The sequence below is a fragment of the Aptenodytes patagonicus genome, chromosome 7 (assembly GCF_965638725.1).
Source record: "Aptenodytes patagonicus chromosome 7, bAptPat1.pri.cur, whole genome shotgun sequence".
Taxonomy (NCBI): Eukaryota; Metazoa; Chordata; class Aves; order Sphenisciformes; family Spheniscidae; genus Aptenodytes; species Aptenodytes patagonicus.
In genome coordinates this window covers 28,378,923-28,402,880 of record NC_134955.1, presented here as the reverse complement: position 1 = coordinate 28,402,880, position 23,958 = coordinate 28,378,923, and the positions used below count along the sequence as shown (strand labels likewise).

General features: G+C 40.5%; 1 protein-coding gene across 1 annotated transcript in view; it reads left to right on the top strand.

Annotated features, from left to right (window-relative positions):
- Window positions 1–23,958, top strand: part of CSTPP1 (centriolar satellite-associated tubulin polyglutamylase complex regulator 1) — an 87,252-nt gene that overhangs the window by 16,771 nt on the left and 46,523 nt on the right. Inside the window, exon 3 of the mRNA XM_076344525.1 lies at window positions 12,815–12,945. Coding sequence (XP_076200640.1) covers window positions 12,815–12,945 — 131 coding nt within the window. The remainder of the gene's footprint in view (window positions 1–12,814; window positions 12,946–23,958) is intronic.

Here is a 23,958-nt window from a genome sequence, read left to right as displayed (position 1 = left end):
ATTCCCACTGTAGTTTGTACATGTTGCCAATATATTAGAAAATGTAGTGTTTTCTTCCCACATACTCAAGAATCTTACAGGTGAGTGGATACTGAGATGAATCCAAGCCCTCACAAAGAAACACAGGTGGGGAAAAGGTAAAGAAGCTTTCTGGTAAGTAGGACAAACTCGGAAGGCTTGTAGCTAAAGGAGCAACATAGAATTGAATGTGAAAGACAACGTTTACTGTTGATGCCGTGTACGATAATATACTCCACTCAGGAAACTTATAATACTGTGTTGGTGACAGAAAAATCTAGAGGACTTGCCATAGCATATGAATGTTAGCACTTGATATCAGCACCTTGTCAGCACAGGGTAGTTGTCCGTAGATAACCCTTCACTTATACACTGACTTGAGCTGCACTGTGCTCTTGCTATTTGAAGAGAGGCAATCACAACTTTTATATGCAGTGTGGTCAGATTATGATGCTTCTAGTATGTATTCAGTGGTGTAGCAGTGCAGTCTTTGCCCACGTCTTTCCTATTCCTTTACATCATGGAAATTACATACTTATTTGTGGTCTTTGTCAGAATAGTTGCAGCAGAAGTGGACTGACTACCTTATGGAGACCTTGTGTAGTCACGTATATTTGTATTCCTTCTTACAGCCTTGAATGTTGAAATGCAACACCTTTGCCATGAAGTTGAGCTTCCTTTAATGATGGTTAAAGCAAATTGCATGTAGGCAGTGTTGATAGCTAATAAAACTGAAAAACAGACGTTTGAAATTTTCCAAAAGCCACAGTCCAGAAACCTGGCAAATGGTAGAAGCATTATAACTCTATGTATCTGAGTTAACTGTGTTTGTGCTGTTTCTCTGGGCTAGAGTTGAATGTATGAACTAAAACTAGACAGAGGATAATAACTCTAGCATAATTCTGTTTATGCTTCCAATTTTTTTATTGCTTTTCATCATAGTTGTTAATGTTACTAGTACAAATTTGGAGATGTATACATGATCCCAGCTGGGAGTTAAAATCAGACTTTTGTGACACACTTCAAATGTGTAAATTTATTCTTGAAACAAGTCTGGATAATTTAGGGAGAGAGGGAAAAGGACAAAATCCTCGGGTTTGCTGAAAATTGATCTCTCTGATCTTGATTAGAAGGTAATAGAGAAGTAATTTTTCTTGGTTATGTGCATTTGTGATACAGTTTTCCTACTCCCCAGTCCATCCCACTGTCTGCATTTGGCAGTAGAAAAAAATAGATATGCAGGTCACTGCTGTTCATAAGAAAATCTTTAAGGAGCCTCCTGTATATGTGCTCTTTCTGGTTATTTTGCCATAACTCATTTCATCAGTTGGGTATTTCATACTGCTCATCATATCCTTTTTGGGATGCCACAGGGTCTTTTGTTTAATTTTATTTTCTCCATCAGTCTACTTGTTTTTAATGTCTGTGGTATTGGTGGTTACTTCCTTATCCCTGTTCTTGCATTTCTGATCACAAATCTTTGCTCTGTTTTAGTTTGTATTCTTGCAGAAATGAAAGGGCCCTCAAGTCAGAATTGGTGAACTGTGGCAATCTTATATTGTCCTTCTGCCACTGAGGAAAGGTCTGTAGTAGAGCTCACCATGATGCAAAATAGATGTTCAATGCTGAGATCACTGTTTGACAAGCATCTTTCTCCATCATTCTGGAAAACAGCTCAGCTGTGCTTGCTGAGTCAGTGTGTTGGAATATATAGGAAAAAATGAGAAAGATAAATAGTGACATATCCACACCAGATGTAGTGGGACTATTTACAGTCTGCAATGTGTATATAAAGCAATAATCTCTTTTCATGCTTGGTCACATACCGAAAGGAGTGGATTTCCTGCAGCTTCTGTAAATGTTTTGAAGAAAACTCTTTTAGTAGTGTGAAATTGGCACCTGGAATTCAGTAGAAATGCACTAGAGAATAGCAGCTTTGGAAAAACATAATAACGTAGGAAGTTTGGTACCCATTGGTATTTTTTCTCTTATTATATTTTTTTTATTTTTAAGAATTACAAGGCATAGTTTTATCCTTTTCTGTTAGGAATTTTCTTTGGAACATACTGTTTCCTCCAATAAAGTTTTTGATGTCTCAAGCTGTAAGGGAACTGCTGTTGAATAAATGATAGCTTCATCAATAACTATACCTTTCTCTGTATTACTAACTCATATGGTTTAGTTCTGGTTTTAATTAAGCATTTTGGCGTGAGTCTAGACTACTATATGCATATAGGATATCAATTTCAGAGGAGTTCTTGGCTTCCATCTATCTAAGCTTATAAGACTTTGTATTAAATTGGAATAAAGTAGCATAAGTTTGAGGAACACTTTATTTTTCCCAGAAAGATCTTTAAGAAAAGATGGATCAGAATTGAGGTTGGGTTTTTTGTTTTGTGGTGTTGGAAGGAGTTTTGTATTAATTCTTAGGCTGTAAAATGTTGTGGTGTCACAGAAAATCTTGAGGAGCATTTCTAATTGCCTTGCTAAGATTATGTGTGTTCCAATGCAGACAAGGCCAACAAATGTAAAATTCCTCCTAAATTGGATATGCCAAGCTGTAAAAATCAGCAAATGCCTGCAGCAGTGGGATGTGATAAGATCCCATAACAGAATTCCTTATCCTTTACAGGATAAAATCCCTTAACTGTCTCTGCATCCCTATGAATAGCAAACCGCTGAAAGTCCTGTAGCTTGCATGAAAAATGCATTTTTAAAACTTGGTTTATCTTCCTTTTCTTAAAAAAAAAAAAAGTCTAGTTTCTAGAAATCTGGATATCTTCAGAGAACCTGAGACTTTCTATGCTGTGTAGTGTTGAAACTATACAGATTCCAGAACACGTTAGCATTAGACTTGCAGTAACCTCATGTCCTGCAAAATTAATCCTATTGTGTATCTTCAAATAAATTAGACAAACTGTAGCTGGTCAACACTGTAGCCAAGCAGTTGTAGTGAGCACAAAGTGGTTTAGCTAAGCAATCTCTAAATGCAGAGTTAGCATTAATGTCAAATGATGAAACTTCATCTATATTAAGGAATTTTGGCAAGGTTCATTTGTTGCCACGATGGAAATACTGGAAGCTGCTCAGTCTTTGATGTGCTATAGTTCTTGCCAAGGCAACTGAATAGGTGCGAGAGTATTAGTTGTAAATTTTTTTCTTCTGAAATTCTCCAGTCTAACCAAGACTGAAAAGAGCAAATATGGGAGCTGCATGCATGGCACCAGTATTGAATCTCTTTGGAACAGTGATTAAGTTACATTTCAGTAGTTCCTAGATCATCACAGTTGTAACGTGATTGTGTTGCTACCTTTTAAAATAATGAAAAGTCTAATTTACAAAACATGGAACTCTCTTACAATAAGAGATACAGGAGACTACATGCAGAGTGGAGCAAGCAGGCCCTTACTTGTGCTTATACTTTGGCCTCAACTTTCTGAGAAGCCAGTTTGCCTTCACTCGGTATTACCCTTTGATCTTGGCAGTACAAGATGGGTGCAGTTATTCGATAATTTTCAAATTTGTGCTCCTCCTTCAATGGACACTGACATTTTGGTATCAAAATCCTTCTCCAGCCAATGTCAATTCTATAGCTACTTCCAGAGTTGTTAGACTAGAGGAAATCTGAACGCTACCTTGTGTTGCTTGTATTTTTAATAGTGTTTCTGTTCTTTGTGCCATCTTGTCACCCTTGCCACAGGTTCACTGCATGGTTTCTGTAGCATCTTGCAGCTATTGAATGAATTCCACAGCATGGCAGGGAGGGCAAAAATACATCTGTTGGTTAATAAAGGAAGCCAAAGAATGGAGATCATGGCTGTATGATAATAAAACTCATTGACGACTTGAATCTCCCATACCCTCAGCATATAGAAGGCTATAGAGAAGTTCAATAAGGAATTTTCTGCTTGCCCCAAAATGTCTAGTTGGACCAGTTTGAACAAATACTAAATACATTAGCTGGAGAGTTAGCAGCTTTCTTTGTGTAGCTATAATTCTGGATTTTTTTTATTTTATTATGTATTTATTTTTTTTTAGGTTTGGGTGAAAATGGCAAGGGTTTTTGAGGGAAGCTGCGTAGCAACTTGCAATGATCTCCATAAAACTAATTATAATGGTATTCATGCAGCTGTCTCTGTGGTGTGCAACTCACTGTGTTTTCTACTGTAAAAACTAAATCTCTGTTTATAGCAGCAAGACCTTTCCAGACTCACTGAAACACCATGTGGTCTGAAATAGCACCTGATCAGACTGAAAGAGTTAGTCCTGGGTGATTGATGCTTATCTCTGAAGGCTTCTTTACTTTTCCCTTAAGCACCTTTGAGTGCTTCTGCAGGGCTATTTACCATCTTCCATTGTACGCTCTTTCCCATCTTCCTGAATACTAGGTTTCCCAGCTCATAACTCTCAGAAGCAGCTTTATTTCAGAGTAGAAAGGGGCCCCAATATGTGGCCTATTATATCCATATCAGCTAGCTTACCCTTTTCAAACAGCTATTGTGTTTTAATAGGGCCCTGCCTGGCAGGGGGAGTCCTTAATTCCTGCTATATAAGAATGGCCAGCTTGAGTTACAGCAAACTGCAGGATGCTGCTCTGATCAAAAGGCCTCTGTTTTTAGAGATTCCCCCCACCCCCGCCGTTTGCTTTTTTTTTTTTTTTTTTAAAATCCTGGGCTAATAATTCAACGCAGTAAGGTCATTTTAGCTTTTGATTTGAAAGCTTCAAGGTGTTAAATTACTGACCTAGCATAGGAAAAATCAAGGGAGGGGGACTCTAAAAAGGATAAAGGGATTCCGAGTAATAAAGAGCAAGCACAGTAACTCCTTTAATCCTTTCCTTCTCCAGAATCTGTAGACTGGTCTCAGAGGGTTTGATTTGCTACAAAGCAACATAAGAGAGCTTGTTTGCTGCCTACTCTGAGCTGTGTCACAGGTGCTGTGGCTCATTTCCTTTCAAACAGTACTTGGGATAATCTTTGTACCACCTGTATTAATTCTGCCATGAATACAGAGATTCCTGAGCCTATACCAAGAAGCCTGAAAACTCAGGCTTTAAATCATTAAAATTTGTGTCACTCTTTCCATACCCTTCAGCTGAAATAAACTTGAGTGGGTGAGACAGAAAGGATCTCAAAAAAATTGAGTCTCTGTGTTTGCAGTGTTACATCACCCGGTCTTGCCAAAATGTTAAGAGTGTTAATGATTTCCTATCTGCCTGGTTGTTAAAAAAGGATTTTTCCTTAAAGCCAGTCATCAGGAATAACTTTCAGCATCTGTTTCATCTTAACACTGCTAACACATTTCAGAGGAAGTGCCTAAAAAGCACTGCTAATTTCATTAGAGGAAGATGGTGATTTCCTTGAGGCTGACTTCATTGTCCCAAGTGTTAATATCTCTGGAACTTTAAAAAGCACTTGATACAACAGCTTTGAATTGAGAAATGCTAATGCTCCTATGCTACCTTCCAAGAGGGATAGGTAAAGAAACAGTCCAATGATTGGTCTGAATATTGTAAGTAGCATAGTATGCTTAAACCAATAGGTGAAGAATAAAATGATCTTAAATTAACTATGCTCATGTGGCAGTAATTTATTCATCACATCAGTGAAACTGGGGTTTTTTTCCCAATGGTGCCTACAGTTTTAAGTGTTCCCTCTCAGGGCTTGTTCCAGGCAAGGTAAATCTCACTTTGCTATTTCAGAGCATAGCCTTGGGGTAAGTGTGATTGGTTGCTTGGGGATGCTTTGTATGTGGATGAGTTATTTAACAACAGAAATTGCCTGGGTTTTAAAGCCTTTTGAATTTCAGTATTTTCTATTGCTAGAGCTAGTTCTTTGTTACTCATTGTACCATAGTCTCTAATCCTAATACTCCTGATTATCCCTACTTACTGTGCTTTGGTTCACACCATGAAGCACTCTTGGAGCTCGTGACCTGGGTTCCTTTCATATGAAACTAAACTGGAAGATGTGTTCCAACTGCAAATGAGCATTCTGCCCACGGGACCAGACTAGAGCTAGTCCAGAGAGTGTTTCAAGAAAAAATGAACCCTGAGATACCCATAATGTTGACATCAGGTCCTCTGCACCGTTTCTCTCTACAGATGTTTCAGTCAGTCTAGCCATAGCCTCCGATGGCAACTTTGCATTTGAGACTACCTTATTTTTGCTTAAGACACTCAATTCTGTTTTAATGACTTAGACACCTGTGTAACCGGGAAGAAAAGTAGTGTGTGTGTGTGTGTGTGTGTGTAAATTCTTCATGCTGAAGAAGCAGCATAAGCCTTCAAGGTGAGTTTTTCTTTGTTGTCGTGGTTTAACCCCAGCTGGCAACTAAGCACCACACAGCCACTCACTCACTCCCCCCGGGGTGGGATGGGGGAGAGAATCGGAAGAGTAAAAGTGAGAAAAATTGTGGGTTGAGATAAAGACAGTTTAACAGGTAGAGCAAAAGCCACTCACGCAAGCAAAGCAAAACCAGGAATTCATTCACTACTTCCCATCGGCAGGCAGGTGTTCAGCCATCTCCAGGAAAGCAAGGCTGCATCATGCGTAACGGTTACTTGGGGAGACCAACACCATCACTCCAAACGTCCCCCCTTCCTTCTTCTTCCCCCAGCTTTATATGCTGAGCATGATGTCATATGGTATGGAATATCCCTTTGGTCAGTTGAGGTCTGCTGTCCCGGCTGTGTCCCCTCCCAACTTCTTGTGCACCCCCAGCCTACTCGCTGGTGGGGTGGTGTGAGAGGCAGAAAAGGCCTTGACTCTGTGTAAGCACTGCTCAGCAATAACAAAAACATCCATGTGTTATCAACACTGTTTCCAGCACAAATCCAAAACATCGCCCCATACTAGCTACTATGAAGAAAATTAACTCTATCCCAGCCAAAACCAGCACGTTCTCCACCCCTTTTTCCATACCATTTATGTCATGCTCAGGTCCCACACTATCCAGTACAACCTCACTAACCACCACCCCCCTTCCCATCCTTTGGTATAACATGCAGCTATCATTCCCTTAGTCTATGGACCATCCCTGTAAAATGTCCACAAAGTGTCTATTGAGTTCATTTAGTCCATGACTTTGGGCTCCATCTGTTATGGTGGTCACTCAGGACAGGAGAGGTGGTGCGTTGTGTGGAGTTACTAGGCACCAAAGCCAGCTCAGGTCGGGTCGCTGCTGCACTTGCACTGCTTCTTGTAAGGCTTGTCCTCCATTGGTTCAGGTGGTTCTTGCTATAGTAATTCCTATAACATGCAACTCAAATCGTGGGTTACAACAATTTAGAGGTAGATCCATTACAGTCTCCACCCCTGGTCCCTTTGGACCAGACTGTAAGGTTTAACATTTCAATGAACGTCTCCCCTTGCCCCTGCTCCAGCTTGGACTTATCCACAGACCGCAGTCCCTTAGGATTGTACCTGCTCCAAGTGGAGCCTTATCTATGAGCCACAGTCTTTTCAGGGGTATATCTGCTGTGGCACAGACATAACCACAGCCACAGATGCTTCAAGACGTACCTGATCTGATGCGGACTTACGCACAGCCACAGATGCTTTGGGGTGTCCTGCTCCCGCGTGGACTCATCCACAGGTCACAGTCCCTTTGACTTGAGTTCACACTGGAGTTCCAGCCTGTCCAGTACAGCAGCACAGAAACAGCAGCGATGCCCTGGCCATCTGCCAGCCCAGGCGCATTGCCATTGCTGTTATCAAAATGTTCGCAGGCACAGTAGAATACGATGATAAGCAGTACAGCAAGCAGCGAAAGCAAAAAGCAGCCACTAACGAGCACTAGATGCTAATATACAGTAAGACAGGCAAGCCCAGTGGCAAGCACAGGAGCCTGCCGATTAATAGCTAAACAGCAAAACCAGCTATAAATTCCATCTAGCACACTCCAATCAAATCTGTTGTTATCTTGAACCCTTTGAGCCCCACATTGGGTGCCAAAAAGGACTGTCGTGGTTTAACCCCAGCCGGCACCTAAGCACCACAAAGCCACTCGCTCACTCCCCCCCGGTGGGATAGGGGAGACAATCGGAAGGGTAAAAGTGAGAAAAATTGTGGGTTGAGATAAAGACAGTTTAACAGGTAGAGCAAAAGTCACTCACGCAAGCAAAGCAAAACTAGGAATTCATTCACTACTTCCCAGTGGCAGGCAGGTGTCCAGCCATCTCCAGGAAAGCAGGGCTGCATCATGCGTAACGGTTACTTGGGAAGACCAACGCCATCACTCCAAACGTCCCCCCCTTCCTTCTTCTTCCCCCAGCTTTATTTTGCTGAGCATGATGTCATATGGTATGGAATATCCCTTTGGTCAGTTGAGGTCCGCTGTCCCGGCTGTGTCCCCTCCCAACTTCTTGTGCACCCCCAGCCTACTCGCTGGTGGGGTGGTGTGAGAAGCAGAAAAGGCCTTGACTGTGTCAGCACTGCTCAGCAATAACGAAAACATCCGTGTGTTATCAACACTGTTTCCAGCACAAATCCAAAACATCGCCCCATACTAGCTACTATGAAGAAAATTAACTCTATCCCAGCCAAAACCAGCACTTTCCTTCTTCATGCTCTTGATGGAAAATGCAAGAAGTAATGCTGTAAGTTAAGGAATAACAGTCCTTGTTCCTTGTTTTCCATTTAGTAGAGAAGGAGTCCTGTGAACTCATTCAGCTCTTTGTGTGGTAACCAAAGGTGGTACCTGCTAGGGGGACAGCAGGGTGCTGGCAAGCTCTTCTGTCCTTCTTGGGGACTTGGGGCTCTCTCTTCATTGTGCATATTTGGCTTTGCCTGAGTTCAGCAGGCAGAGGCTAACTACTGTAGTGGGTTTCAGTTGGGATGTTACTGTAGCATTCTGGGACTTTTACAATCTATTTAGAAGTCCAAAGGTTTGAAAAGAGTGCTTGAAAGTTTCTGAACTCTGGCAAGTTGCCGAAATGTCATTACACAAAAGACAAAGCCTTACTCAAAGCAGCTCTGTTCAGAGAAGCAGCACCTGAGTGCTGGAGTTCCCAGCATAGCCATTTCTGAGAGCTGGGGCAGTTTTATCATAGTCTCCTCCCCAAACTTTTTTCCTTCCTCTCACGTGCATGTGCCATCCCACAAGTGTAGACTGGGTGTGCTGCAAGATGCAGCTTTCTCAGCAGTGGCCTTGGAAGAGACTCTGTTCTGTGGTATGGCTGCTCTGGGGCATGTAGAGGAAAGGAGTGAAAAAGTGAGCATCTTGAAGTCCCTACTGTAAGAGTTTCTTTAGATCTTCTCATCAAGTGAGAACCTTACTTTATTTTTCTCTCATCTTTCTCCAGAATATTCTCACAAATGAATGGGAAGAGCCATTTTGTTAACAGAGTACCCAGTTGTGTAACAATTCTTGTGTGAAATATGAGTGTTTGCAGTGAACTGGTGTTAACTAATGAACGTTCAGTTCAATTTCTAGTCTCAGTTTCAGCAAGACAAATAAAATCATATCATTAGTAACTTTTGTTAATGTTCTAATTTGCCTACTCTATTTACTGGTAATGTAGAGGGCCAGGCCAACCATTAGGTCTGCAATAGGAGGCTTGGAGACTTGCAGAGTTGTTGAAACCTTCCTTCTTGAAGGAATCTCTTGCAGATGGATGCACTAGATGCCTAAAAGGGTGAAAGGAGAAGTTAACCAGAGAAGTGAAAAATTATTTTCCCTGTTTCTGGTTTACAAACCCAATGATTGAGGACAAACTAATACCTTGTTGAGATACCCTAGTTTGTTCGTAAGTCTTTGTCCTGCAAATGTGCTGATAAGCTCTGGCCACCTAACTTTGCTAAGGGTATGAGTTTTTCAGTGAGAGAAGGGCAGATAGAGGGAAGACCGAGCAATCCGAAGGGAAGAATCTCAGTAGCTGTTAAACTTGCTGAGAATGTTTGAGCTAAGTTTGTTGCTTTGCTGTTGATATCTTGCTTACTTAAGCCATTTCTCTGAGTCTGCAGCTTGTTTTATTTTTGCGTTCAGAAGAAACTGGAAAAGACATCTGTTCACATGTATATAAAAATCATAGGTAAGGTGTTGGTGATACTCCCTACATGCTGTTGGAATACCTGCAACAGCTTTGGGTTGTCACCATTTCTTTTTCTTCCAGAAGGGTTTACCTGCAAGCCATTACTACTTGCCACATTAACGGTAACTTCACCTCTGGGCAATTGTTAATGAAAAGGTGGCCAAGTTATTTTTGTACTGCCCACCTACCCATGATAAAGGAATTTCAAAATATATAGTTTGTTCAAAATGTATAGTATTCCTTTCTCTTGTAGTGATCTTGACCCTGCGTGAGAATAGATCTGTTGATTTGTCATTGGGCTGCTTGCTGGATAGCTCCATCATGGGCTGGCTCCTTTGAGCTGAACTTTTATAACTTATAAAAAAGTATTTATAAAGTAGGGTCGCTGAAATGCAGCATCTTAACTGGGATAAAATTCTGACTCCCATGCTCACAGACTTGAGCTTTTGGGGAAAAATCCTTCCATTGTATAGTTAAACAAAATCTTATTGCAAGAAATGAGGAATGAAAGAAATACTGTACCTCTTTTACTCAACTAGCTGGCGGCACTTGGCTGTCAGCACATCCAGGTGTGCTGATGTTCCAACATATCCACCCACTCTTTTAACTGAGTAAGCAACAACAAATGATATCATACCCTTCTGCCTGCTAGGTTTAGAGCCATCCTGTGCTGAAAATGCAAGTGACTTGAGTTTTCACTTATTAGAACTAAGGAGTAGTATAGTAGGGCTGTCTGCTGTGAATGAATAGCATGTTAGCTTCATGTCTGAACCTTTCCATTACAGTTGTGCCAGGATCTGCTTCCAGACATTGCATGTACTGTAGTTGTTCTGAGCAACATAATTTGGTGCATTTAGTTGTATCATTGTGTCTTCATTTTCTTTCTCTTCCTAAACGTCTCCCTTACATGTGTCATCTTTCTGAAAGCCGCCTTCTCCTATTACACCAAGTTTCTTTTTTCATTCGTATCCCTCTTTTCTCTATCAGCCTGTCAAATCATCAGCAAAATAATGCAAATAGGAAATGAAAAAAGTCTTACAGGCTGTGGTTTGGGATGCGAAGATCTGAAATCCCATTTCCAGCTTTGTCACAGACATCTTGTGGGACTTTATGCAAGTTACTTTACCTTACTCTGAACTCATTTACTCTAAGGCAGGGAGCTATGGCACTTTGTAATGAATAGTCTTTACTTACAATGATAGTCATAGGAGACCTTTCCTGTAATTTTGGCATATTTTGATCAGGCACATGATTTATTTATTTACTTTAATCTCTTGGGACAATGGCTGTGCTTTCCTCTGGTTTGTACAGCACTGGTGTATGAATAAGTTTTCATAAATACAAAATAATATATTTGTCTATGATATTTACAGAAAGAGTATTCCTAATTCCAGGATTCAAGAGTGATGAGTGTTTCTTAATCATAAGGTGATTTTGAGTTGCATTTCCTTCTGGGTAGGAGGGCTAGAAACAGTGTTCTGCACCTAGCTTTCAACACATGGCAAAAAATTCCATTTACTCGCATGTCTTTGAGAACCAGGACATTAAAAAACAGAAATAATGATTCTTTTCTGAAAAATTGAATTGGCTTCTCTCCACACACACCCCCAGTTGTTACATGACTTTTTAATTTTGCTCAACTGTCTGGTATAATTCTCTTTCAGATGTGAGACCCTTTTCTATACTATGAAGGATAAAGTGATTTAAACTATTTATATTTAAAGAGATGATTTAAAATTGCAAACTGAGAGGGTTCACACTGACCAGTGGATTTTGTCTGTTGTGGAGATGCTACCTATGGAGAGGTTCTGCTGCGATGAAAGTAAACTTGTATCTTTTCATTAATTCTCTCCTATGCGGGAGAGTTAAGCTGCTGTCCCAAGTGAATGTTTTTAATGATCTCTCTGGAGTGTTTGAAAGCTTTGTCCCACTTGTACAATGCAGAGTGAAATGCGCGACATCTATTTTTGAGGCAATCCTGTCATTATACCTTTTGGTATATAATGTTTGTATTTGCATTTCTATTGTTCTTGCATGTTGAGCTTTACCATGCTCAAAGGAGAGCTTCTTACACTTCAGAGAAACCTTTTTAAGACAAATGTTTACTATAATAAGTTAGCCTAAAGTGCTTACAACTCAAATAGGAGAAATTCGTACAAAAATACAAGAATGTGAATATCTAATTGACTATCATAATGACCAGCTACTCTTTTCAAAATGCACCAGTGCAAAGTGTTGTTTAGTGAAGTGTCAATCTGCTTTTCATGACAACTGAAGTAGATTTTATATATCCAGTGCAGTCAAGTTTCAGTAACCTAGAAATGAAATCTTGAGGCTTCTGTTAAAGAGGATTTTTTGTTTGTTTGTTTTTGTGGCTTCACGGAAAACTGTGATGAGAATAGCAGTGAAGTTCAAATGGTACTAAAAGAAAGGGCATCTTCTGGTCAGATAAACAAGTTACTCTTGGCCAGCCGTTTTCCAATGGATTGGTTTCAAATAAGTTGATCTTGGACACGCCTTGCTGGGATTCTTTAGAGTGAATTTTACTTTCACAAACCTCTAATTCCTATAATTAAGTACCAATGTGTGGTTTTTGCAGATAGTCTTCTCTCTAGAGAACAGATGGGTATAAGCTTTGGAGATTTGGTTTCACAAAATGTAACTGCCAGTGGTTGGTTTTCTTGCTACTGTTCCAGCTGGCCCCAGAACATTCACATCGGTTCAGTTTTCTAATGCTCTCTTGTTTTGACTTTATCTCCACAGTTTTAACAGCGTGCGTCAAGGAACACACATCTTGTTCCGTGAGTTCAGCTTTGTTCAAGCTACCCCTCATAACAGGGCGTCTTTTCTTCGGACCTTCTGGAGGTGTTTCCGAACAGTGGGGAAAAATGGAGGCAAGTATTCCAGCATCTGCTGCTGTCCTGTTACCTTGACATTAAAATCATTAGCTAGGCTATTAATGCAGTGCAAATACTGACACTTCACACTGTGTTCTAATGTTCTAACGTTGTTAATAGGGAGACACCGTCACAGTTGCCTGCGGAATAGTTAAAAAATGCTCGCAGCATAAAGTAGCGTAGGAGCACCTTGTTGCCAGTGCTACTTCCATTACAGAACAGCATGTCAAGCAACAAGAGACCAGAGGGAGGACATTTGTGGGCCTGTGCATGGGGATGGATAGAAAAGAAAAGTATGCTGGGGGTTGGTAGATGGGAGCAGGGTAGCAGACCCAGAGATGGTTAGAATATAGGGTATGGAGCATGGGGAAGTAGGTGCTGAGATTATTAGGCAGTTGGGGTACCAAGTGCTTTGACTAGGAGCCCTGGAGGAGGTAGAGTATATAGTGGTGTTGGGCTGTAGGGTGGTGAACGCTGCCACCCGAGCTGGGCCTGAGCTAGTCCTGGCACATCTCCTAGGTGATGTTGCAGGATCCTGATGGCTGTGGAAGGGGGACCATTGACAACTGTGTGACCTCTTCCCCAACCCTACCCACAAGGAAAAAAGCTCCAATGCCAAAATAACTATTCAGCACTGTACTATCTTCTTTAGCTATTCTCATACTGCACTTGGTATATAAGGTATTACAGAACTGTCCAGAGTTCAAAATAAACTCATGTAACTACATGCAACTAAAATTATGTTTTGTTTTAGTTTTTAATTTAGTATTTTAAGGAAATACACTGAATGTTGCTGTACAAATATGAATTGTGGTGGGTTTTTTTACTATAAGCCTCACTTGTTTCAGGCTATTCAGCCTCAATTCTTGTTGCAGGGAAGACTAGAACCATTCTCTTAAATACAGATAAAATGTCACCTTCTGACTAAGCTTTGCAACAATTCTGCAGATGATGAACAGAGTTTGCAAGACTATGAATAATGACTTGACTTTTTTGACATATGCCATTTTAGATCCTTGGAAATTAGACAATCGTAGTTCAACATGACAAAATCTGTAGTTAGCTACTGAAGTGACTGACTATGCTGTCTGTAACACCTTCTCCCCAGTGATAGGTACTTTGTTATGTTCTAAATCATTTATATTAGTTCAGGGATAATATTTTTAAGATTTCAGGTAAATTGTATGGTACTAATCTAACCAGTATGCAGTGAGGACATACCTGATTTGAGGTCAGGTCATAGTCAGGAAAGATAAAGTGTAGACTCCTAGAACATATTTCTGTAGGAGAGTCAGAGATGATAGTGAAGAAGTCATCCACCAGAACTGCAGCTGTCAGTGGTAAACCTTGTTGACAAATTGAGAAGAAGCTATCTGATGGAAAGTACCCACTGCTGTACTTCCAATGCAAGTTTTCATCAAGCTTCATCTATCTAGCATCTGACTCAGCCAGATGATGGCCACCTGGATTTGTTGGAAAGAACCGAAAAGTTTTAGCTATGTAATATTTCCCTTCTCTTTTACTTTTAGCAGTTTTATGTGAATATGGAAAAGGTTGTGGAAGAAAATGTAATCACCAAGGTACTCTGAAAGGGAAGGGAGAGCATAGGAACAAAAGCTCAGGTGGATGTTACTATGCTCTTGTTGTGGCCTTAAAAGAGTTCAACATATATTTTTCTAACTTTAAAGTCCAGTGGCTGCACTTTTTAGTCTGAGCAAATATGGCATGTTTACCTGTACATTTATACATTTATATACATTTTCTTTTTATATTAACTAGAGACAGAAATGCATCACTTTAGAGAGCTTGCTGTCAATATTTTCATCCACTCAGTCCAATATCTCTGATTCTCTAGCAGTAATTACAGACTAGAACCTTGATTTTATTCATTTCAGTTTTATTTGCTATGGGATTTTTTCTGCTATACTTGTGCATAGGGGAACTCAGAACATTCATGGTCTCTTAAGAACTAAACTCATTTACCAAGAAGAAGCTGAACCTGTGCAACATGGTGGGTGAAATATGGTCATTACCACACTCAGGCATAGACTAGACCTGGATTTCTTTCCTTGAAATACATTGCTTTTAGATGAATGCAGGAAGGAATCATGTTATACAACAAATAGCAGCAACAAGAAGTGAGATCATTGGTGATCTGAACTACAGAATGAGTCTCTTAACAATAGAAAAAGTCAGACTAAGTGATGCCCAAAGCAAGTAAGACTTTCAACTTAGAGCTTTCTTTAGAAGCATGGCTGGTGGTACATCTTCTAATTGGATTATTCCAGAAATTAGTTTTAAGTTGTTTCTTTATGATCACTGCACTAGAACACAAGGTCATATGTACATATCAAATTGAAAACAGTTACACAAGCTTGCATGGAATCATGACTCTATCTACAGATAGTTTGTTGCTACAGCATCTCGTTTTATGATGATACAATTTTGACAATTTAAACGTTGTATTATGTACAGGAGTGTATTGGGTTTGCGTGGCAAGGTTTTGGTAGCGGGGGGATTGCAGGGGTGACTTCTGTGAGAAGCTGCTAGAAGCTTCCCCTATGTCCGATAGAGCCAATGCCAGCCGGCTCCAAGACAGAGCCACCGCTGGCCAAGGCTGAGCCCATCAGCAACAGTGGTAGCGCCTCTGTGATAACATATTTAAGAAGGGTGAAAAAACTGCTGTGCAACAGCAGCCAGAAGAGAGGAGTGAGAATATGTGAGAGAAACAACTCTGCAGACACCAAGGTCAGTGAAGGAGGGGGAGGAGGTGCTCCAGGCGCTGGAGCAGAGATTCCCCTGCAGCCCATGGTGAAGACCATGGTGAAGCAGGCTGTCCCCCTGCAGCCCATGGAGGTCCATGGTAGAGCAGATATCCACCTGCAGCCCGTGGAATACCCCACACCGGAGCAGGTGGATATGCCCAAAGGAGGCTGTGACCCTGTGGAGAGCCTGTGCTGGACCAGGCTTCCAGCAGCACCTGTGACCCTGTCAAGAGAGGAGCCCACGCTGGAGCAGGTTTGCTGGCAGGACTTGTTGACCCCGTGGGGGACTCACACTGGAGCAGCCCATTCCTGAACAACTGCACCCCGTGGAAAGGACCCATGCTGGAGCAGTTCATGAAGAACTGCAGCCCGTGGGAAGGACTCACGTTGGAGAAGTTCGTGGAGGACTGTGTCCCATGGGTGGGACCTCATGCTGGAGCAGGGGAAGAGAGTGAGGTGGAAGGAGCAGCAGAGACAACGTATGATGAACTGACCACAACCCCTATTCCCTGTCCCCCTGCACTGCTTGGGGGGAGGAGGTAGAGAAATCAGGAGTGAAGTTGAGCCTGGGAAGAAGGGAGCGGTGGGGGGGAAGGTGTTTTAAGATTTGGGTTTATTTCTCATTATCCTACTCTGATTTGATTGGCAATAGATTAAATTAATTTCCCCGAGTCGAGTCTGTTTTGCCTGTGATGGTAATTGCTGGGTGATCTCCCTGCCCTTATCTTGACCCACGAGCCTTTTGTTATATTTTCTCTCCCCGTGTCCAGTTGAGGATGGGGAGTGATAGAGCAGCTTGGTGGGCACCTGGCATCCAGCCGGGGTCAACCCACCACAAGGAGGTAGGTAAGTTATAAAGTCCAGGTAAGAAATTCTGTTTATGGTTATCCTGTACTACGCAGCAGAACATGGGACAAACAACTTGCTAGTTCTGAAATTAGAAGCAGTATGGCTCAGATTAACGTTGGTATATTGCTTCTGAGACCTGAACTAGTATCTTTCTGCATTTGGTGCCCTATGTCAGGTGTATGGAGAGTTATTCATCGAATGTCCATTTTATTTCAAATAGAATTTCTGTGCGCAGAAAAGGGTGAAAATATGTCCTTTGCCTTCTACAGCAAGATTCTGCTCTGTCCCAGTTTTCTCTCCTGGGTTTGTTTCTGGGCAGGGATTGCTCTGTGCTTCAGTATTGTCATTGATTTATGTCTGCAAAGAACTATGGAGGCATCTTTTGTCTTCCTTTGTCAAAAGTATTACATTCACTAACTTCCATGTCTGCCAGGATGTTCTTGGTTTTTATTCCTTTGCCATAAAAGTGTTTACTGTCATTTTCCCCTCTCATTTACTTTAAGTTTCATTCCAGATTTGAATTTCTGTTTTAGGAGTGAGTGGTGACTTTTTCTTAGTTTTGTTCATCTGTGGAGGGTATCCCTGATAAACTGCAAAAAAGCCAGCTCTGTGAGGATATAGGTCAACATAATAAATGAGAACCTGCATCAAAGCTTGCACCCTGGCTGGAGGAAGCAAGGGAGAATAAAATTAAAGATGTAAGATGATGTAATTTCCAATCTTATACAAACTCAAAAAACCCCAAACAAAAAAACCCTCACCTTTCCACTTCTGAATGTTTAATTGGGATTTTAGAAGAATAGACAATATCTCACAAATGAGTGAACTGATTGCTTAATCTGGCTGCTAGTTGCTCCTCCTTGATGCAGGGAAATTTACTGCTTTGTCTGTCAGTCTTGAAGTAGCCATGCCTTGACTTGGGATATGCACCTTGTTCACCCAAGCAGATGCATCTAGCCATGAGTTCTCAAAGGACCAATACGAGAGAAATCTGTCTGAACAGAAGCAATACTTAAATGTAATAATCCATGTATGTGCAGAACCATGTATACACTGATTGAAGTGCACTGTCATTACTGTTTCTCTGGGGAAATTACTGTAGATATTACTTTTCTACTTAATTCCTTATCCTTTTGAATTACTGGAAAGTAGTTCTTCACAGAGAAATGCAGCAGCTTTTATGTTACATTTTTATATGTTAGCCCTGCTACTTGATGGCTTCTAGTTACATTGCCCTTCATAACTCCTTTTGTTTGGAGACTAGATCTATTTTTCCTTTGGTCTCCAAATAGCAAGGAAAAATGACTAGCTTCACTAAATGTGATAGTAACATAACACACTTCAAAAAGTAAAGAAAAAGATTGTTGTTGTTGGTTTTTTTTTTAAAAAGAGGATTTCTGTTTGGTGATATGCTGGGTCTGTTTTTTTTACAGGATTTCCCAATGTTTTTAGAAGCTTAGCAAGATGCAGAGATCTATTTTCAAGTATGCATAAGCATATCTGGGATTCCATGCATTGGGGAAAAAAAAAAATAGGTTTATTTTAGAATGTGATCCAGTGTCAAGAAACTGGGGTGGACTTCACAAAATTTCTTCCCTCCCTTAAACGCTTACCAGTGATACACAACACCCATGGTGGTGGTTAGAGGACAGCCAGCTTGTGTGTTGAGAAGCACAGAGCATAATGTTCAGTTAGCAACAGATTTCTCCCAGAGGAAGGCAAAATGACCAGAAGTCTTGTTTTCCCTCTGCTTATGCTTAAATTGACCTCTTGGAATCTAGCTGACCTGCTCTTTTGAATTGTCTGTTCCTCAGGACTCTTTAATTAAAGCTGTGCTTTCTCAGTTTAAACAGCCCCTGCAGAGTTCTGCTGTGAAGCTTCATAAGGTCAACATATGCCTCTCCCAACCCCCATGGCTTTCATGTCTTGTTGGTTCTCTGTTTTTAATTAAAAAGTTTTTTCCTTAAATGCTTTCCAGCCAATTAGAGAAATTTTGCACTGAGAAACTTGTTCCAGGCCTGATGTATTGAGAAGTGAACAGAAAGCTCAGTCAGGACCATTGGCACTTTTTTCTAGAGCCCCAGCTTTCTTTGGTGCTTTTCAACAGCTTTTCTCTTTTTTCTTTTTTTTTTTTCTCTCCTCGATTTAAAATTGCTTCCAGCAAAAACAGCTGCTGTTTGATACCTTAGATATAGCCCTGGAATGGTTCAACACCAGCTACAGGATCTTTTCTTTCCACTCTGGGGTGATTGTTACTTTATTTAGATGCACACACCACTGAAGCATAAAACTGCTGCAGAAAGTATGTTGGACTATATTGGTTGAGGATCCTTTTTACAGACTCTTACCTCCCCTTCAGACAAAAAGTACTGTTACTGCTCATATTGAAATAAAGTCTTCTTATACACTTACCTTGTTTCTTTCACATTCGTTACGTGGTGTAACGGCTGCCTCTTTGCTTCTGCACATTTGAATTAGGAAATGGGAAGCCTAACTACCTTTGGAGCTTGTGGAAGGAAGGCTTGCCACAACCAAGCACACAAACTCTGTCACAGAATGAGAAGAGTGGTATGTCTCTCTGACTAGTTCTTCTTGAGTTCGCCAGGAAGGCTGGGTTCCTTACAAAAATTAAAGAAATGCCCTATCCGTATGATTCATGTAACCTGGAGATTGAGAAGAGCTAGGACCACCCTTCTCCCAGCTCTTTTTTGAAAGGTGCTATTTTAATGCATTTTGCTGACAAGATTACTTTCTTGAGGTTCCAAAACCCCTTCCTTCACTAGTGTCATTCTAATGCTTCCACACGTAACTCTTCATATTAAATTCCTCCCTCTTTTTTTACTCCCTCCCTTGTAAGCTGTTATACTATCTCCATTTGTAGCTTAGCCAATCTCTGTTTAGTGAGATGCATAGAACAATGCAGTGATGAACACAGCAAATGTCAGAATCTTCTGCCCTTCCCCTTTTATTATTAAAACCAAATCAGATCTTTATACCATGTTATTGCAGGAAAGCTTTTATGAATCAGTAAGGTCTTATAGTATGTCCTAAAGATAATTAAGCTGTGGATTTTAATACAGTGTTCTCTGAAAGCTCATTCTGCAGTGAAATAGCCTTGGCTGAAATGATTGATCTCCAGCCTTTATTCACTTAGCAGTTCCTTTGCCCTACAATTATAGCTGTTGCTATTTATGATTTATCAATGTAGCTCTGCCTGGAACCACTGATGACCCTGGAATATCAGGAGAAAGGATTTCTGAAGTTGAGGAGAAATAAGTGGAGGATTACATTTTAGAGATGGTGGGGTATATCTACAAGCATTGTAAGTTAAAACATCTGCATTACGTAGATCTAAAATGCATTGCAGTAATCATTTGTAGAAGTAGTAGCACATGGGTCAGTGATGGAGTCTTCAGCTAGCCCCTCCCTGAATTCAGTTCATACCATTCTGCCAATGCAGTTTATGAAATTAAATATAGTACTCTGGAAGTCCTCCTTATCTAACCTGGTGTCCCCCCCCCCCCCCCCCCCCCCGCCAGTATTACATTTCCTTTTCAACCATATCCAAATGTTTTTTCAACTTCATATTCCAGACGAATATCTCTCTAAATGTACTTTTTTGGAAAACCAATAAGCTTTTCTGTTTGTTTTCTAATGTTTTCTGGCTATTTTGTGTCTTTTGACAGTTCTTCACTGGTTGTGTCATTGGCAAATTAAATTAATATGTTCTTTGCTTTTTGTCCCAGTTGAATGAAACATTTAAATGAGTTTATGTACAGTGATCATTGTTGCATTCTGCTAAGCAGTTATCCAAAATTCAACTGGTAATTATTATTACCATTTGCTTTGCAGTCTTTTGGCAAGTTTCCCATCCCTATAACAGCATTCTTATTCAAACCAACTGAAAGGGATTTTTTCAATCAAGACTTTTTTAGGTTCCAATATGGGCCTGAAGAGTTAGTATTCCAAATTGTGGGGAAGTTCCTTGGAATAAAATTAGTTCTAAGTTGTGTGATCTGGGTTGGGATTCTGCTCTGTGTTTCTTATATTAAACGAACTTGGTCTATCTCTTCTCTCACTTGTGACAAGTCTTGAGAGATGATCTGCACACTACATATATATAGGTGATCATCCAGTAGAAGGTCTATGAAGCATTAGCTTCATTAACTATTATGTTTTATGATGTTTCTGGTCTACTCTTCAGCAGCAGAGATGCTGAAAGGGAGAGAGGGAGGTAGAGAATATATGAAAATCTTGTTTTCTCTTGATTCCTTATACTGTGACTTTCTGCAAAGAGGTTGTAAGAAAATAAGAGCCTCTGTGAAGCCCATGTCTGCTTTCAACCCGCTGTTGGCTCTTAACCTGCCCTGAGATGTGAAAGTGCCTGAACGGAGGAAAGAATTATCTTCATCCCTTCTCAGTGAACCATAAAACATACTTCTGCCCATGCTGTTGGCTTCAAGTGTATGTCTGTGCTGTGTAATGCAATGTTTATATAGACAATCTAAGCTCAGGGTTGGTATTTCCATATGGTACAATTCAGCACTACCTCAAGATACTAGCTTGGGACCGGGAAGTTGCAGAGCTATATTTCTTTGACAGCAGCCTGAGACTAGTTGATCTATCTCAGTAGGTCAGCTGACATATGGGGAGTGTTGTTATGGTGCATCCGTGTAGCTCACTGCTGTGGAATAAACTCTGGCATCTCTGTGTTGAGCTACTGTGAGCAGTGTAGATGCAGTCTGAGGAAGAGCACGATGAAGAGATAATGTGTGTTCCGGTTCAGTGTGAACAGAAGAGTAAGGACCCTCCTTTACACGTGCAATTAATTCTTCAAAGTAGCCTAGGTGCTAGGAGATGTCATGATAAGAGAAGAGATATCTAGCTTTTTAAATATCTATCTTTTTTAAGTACTGTTGTCCAGCTGCACAGAAAATCTCTGCATCAGTTGTCTTTGTCTTTATCGTCCCAGCTGCTTCTTATAGCTTTTCTCTCTGGTGGTCTTGTTATTCATAGTTTCCATCACCGCAAATTCACTTCCTGGCTTTCCTAAGTTAACCTGATTGATTTATATAGTGTGCTCCTGACTCTAGAGTCTGTGTCTCCTATTGGGTCAAGCAGGCCTGACCTATATCTAGAAGTTTTTTGCCTGTTTGTTGATTGTGAATTTGGACAACTACAATCTCTCACCCCCTGTTCTTCCACTCCATCTATTAGTTGTACTCACAAAAACTTTCAATTCAGTTATCCTGGTAAAATAAGCTTGGGAGTGCCATTTATTTCAAGGAACTGATTTTTAACGCTATGGTGTTAAAAGGACTGACATGAGCTGAATTTCTGTTGCTGTAACTATGTTACCAAACTCTTCCAGCAAACCTTTTCTTGTTAGGCAAGATAATTGGTGCATACAAACTCATCATCTCTCAGGGAGTCCCTACTCTGCACTTCATTTTGAGGCCTTGGTGCCATTCAGTATGTCCATGTTTGACTAAAGGTGTGATGTTGAATTAGTTTAGCTAAACAGTACAGCTGTGCCTAGGTGTAGAAGTTCTTGCATCACTTTAAAGTCGCCTTACCTCAATAAACGTCTGTAAGTCTGGTTCAAATCAGTATGATCATGAATAAAGTGTTGTATATGATTAAAAGGATTGTTGGTTTATGCTCTATTATGTGCCTTTCAAGAATCCTAGCTGAGTACCAGTAGAAGTGATCTGCATGCGTGATTAGTACTTTGATATGCTACTTTGTGAAATGGGGATAAGGTACTACTATGGAAAACCTGTAATCTGCAAATGAGTTATGAAATGTAGTCAGTAATATTTATAAATTAAGCTTGATCCATTTTGAATTTGTCGCAGGGACGTGATTCTGATAATGTACAGTCTGATACCTTCCTTCATAAGCTGATCTGAGAGTGATTTGCATTCCATGCTCATACTAAGCATGAATCTCATCACCTCCGTTGGCACAATGGACCTTTCTTGAGCTTGGAGGAGGAGACACTTGAATATCAACGAGCTCTTCTTGACCCCTTTTTCTCTCTTGAGCCATATGCCATAGGATTCTTCCAGGCAGATCTCTGAAGACATTGAAGTCTGCTCTCCTGAAATCCAGGGCTGTGGTCCTGCTTTTTGCCAGGTAGATAAATTGTGAAAGCTTCATGAACTGTTTTTTCAGGTATAAAGACAAAGACCTTAGAAACGTTTCAGGCGCAGGAAAAGCTTCTGTAGAAGTTCACACCTTCCTAGACTTCAATGTCAGTCAGCCAAAACCCACAAATCTGTAGGATAAATCTTTGCTAGTTCTAGTGCTCACAGAGATACTTGTCAAATCTTGTGTTCTCTGAGGTTTTCCTGCATTAAGGCCTAGTCCCAGAAGCAGTCAAAATTTACATCAGCTGATTTAATAAACTGGTATAGATTCCCCAGTAGAACTTGTGTATTATTTGTAATGGAGTAACCTGGTGTTGCTTAATAGAAGAAGCAATAGTATCAAGGGGGGCTGGAGAGTACATGGAGTACATAATAAACCTAAAGGAAGACGAACGTTTGAAAAGAAATGGATTTTTTTTTTTCTGTTGGAAAGTACAAGTATGTCAGGTTCTGAAGTGTTACAAGTGTTCATCTTCATAGAGGGAGGAGAAATGTCAGGAAAGGCAATATTGTCCTGAATGGAATTTCAACCCTTCCCCTTTTGTTCCTTTGAGCTGTAGGACAAACTTTCATTCTGAACTATATTCACCCCCTCCTCTAGTCAGCTCTTTACCTGCCCTTTTTTTTTCATTATTTTGTATCATTATACTATCTTCCTTCTGAGTTTGTTTGTTTCGATCGTCTGTTTCTCAAATATTTGTTTCCTTATAGCCCTGGTACCTAGTTATCTATTACTACTTTTCTCCCTGCTCTTTTTGCTGGAGTTAAGTTATTGCATATTCAAAGTTCTCATCTACCCTCCAGTCAAATTTCCCTTATATAATTCCCAGAATAACTTATACATTATCTGAAAGGAAGTCAAGCTGCCAGTGCTTTTGGTGTGAAGCTGTCTCTGCATCACTATCTTCTGTCAGAAACAAATCTTTTTCTGTATTTCCTCTTTCTCATCCCCACTCTCCATGCTGCTAATAGATATTTCTTCATTTCTGCCAGCAGTGGCAAAGGGATTGCTGTGCTGTGCAAAGTTACAACGCAAAGTAGACACTAGTCAACATGATTAGGATACCGAACAGTTAATATTGCAGCTTCTTCCTGAAAGAATTTTAATTTTTCTGTCTACTCTGATTGGAAATTTCTTTTATCAAACCCTTGAAATGACTGAGTGAGTGTAATTGTCCTTAAGGTGCTGAGAAGTGTTTCGTGGCTTTTCTGTGATGGACAGAACCTCAAATGTGATGTTTTAA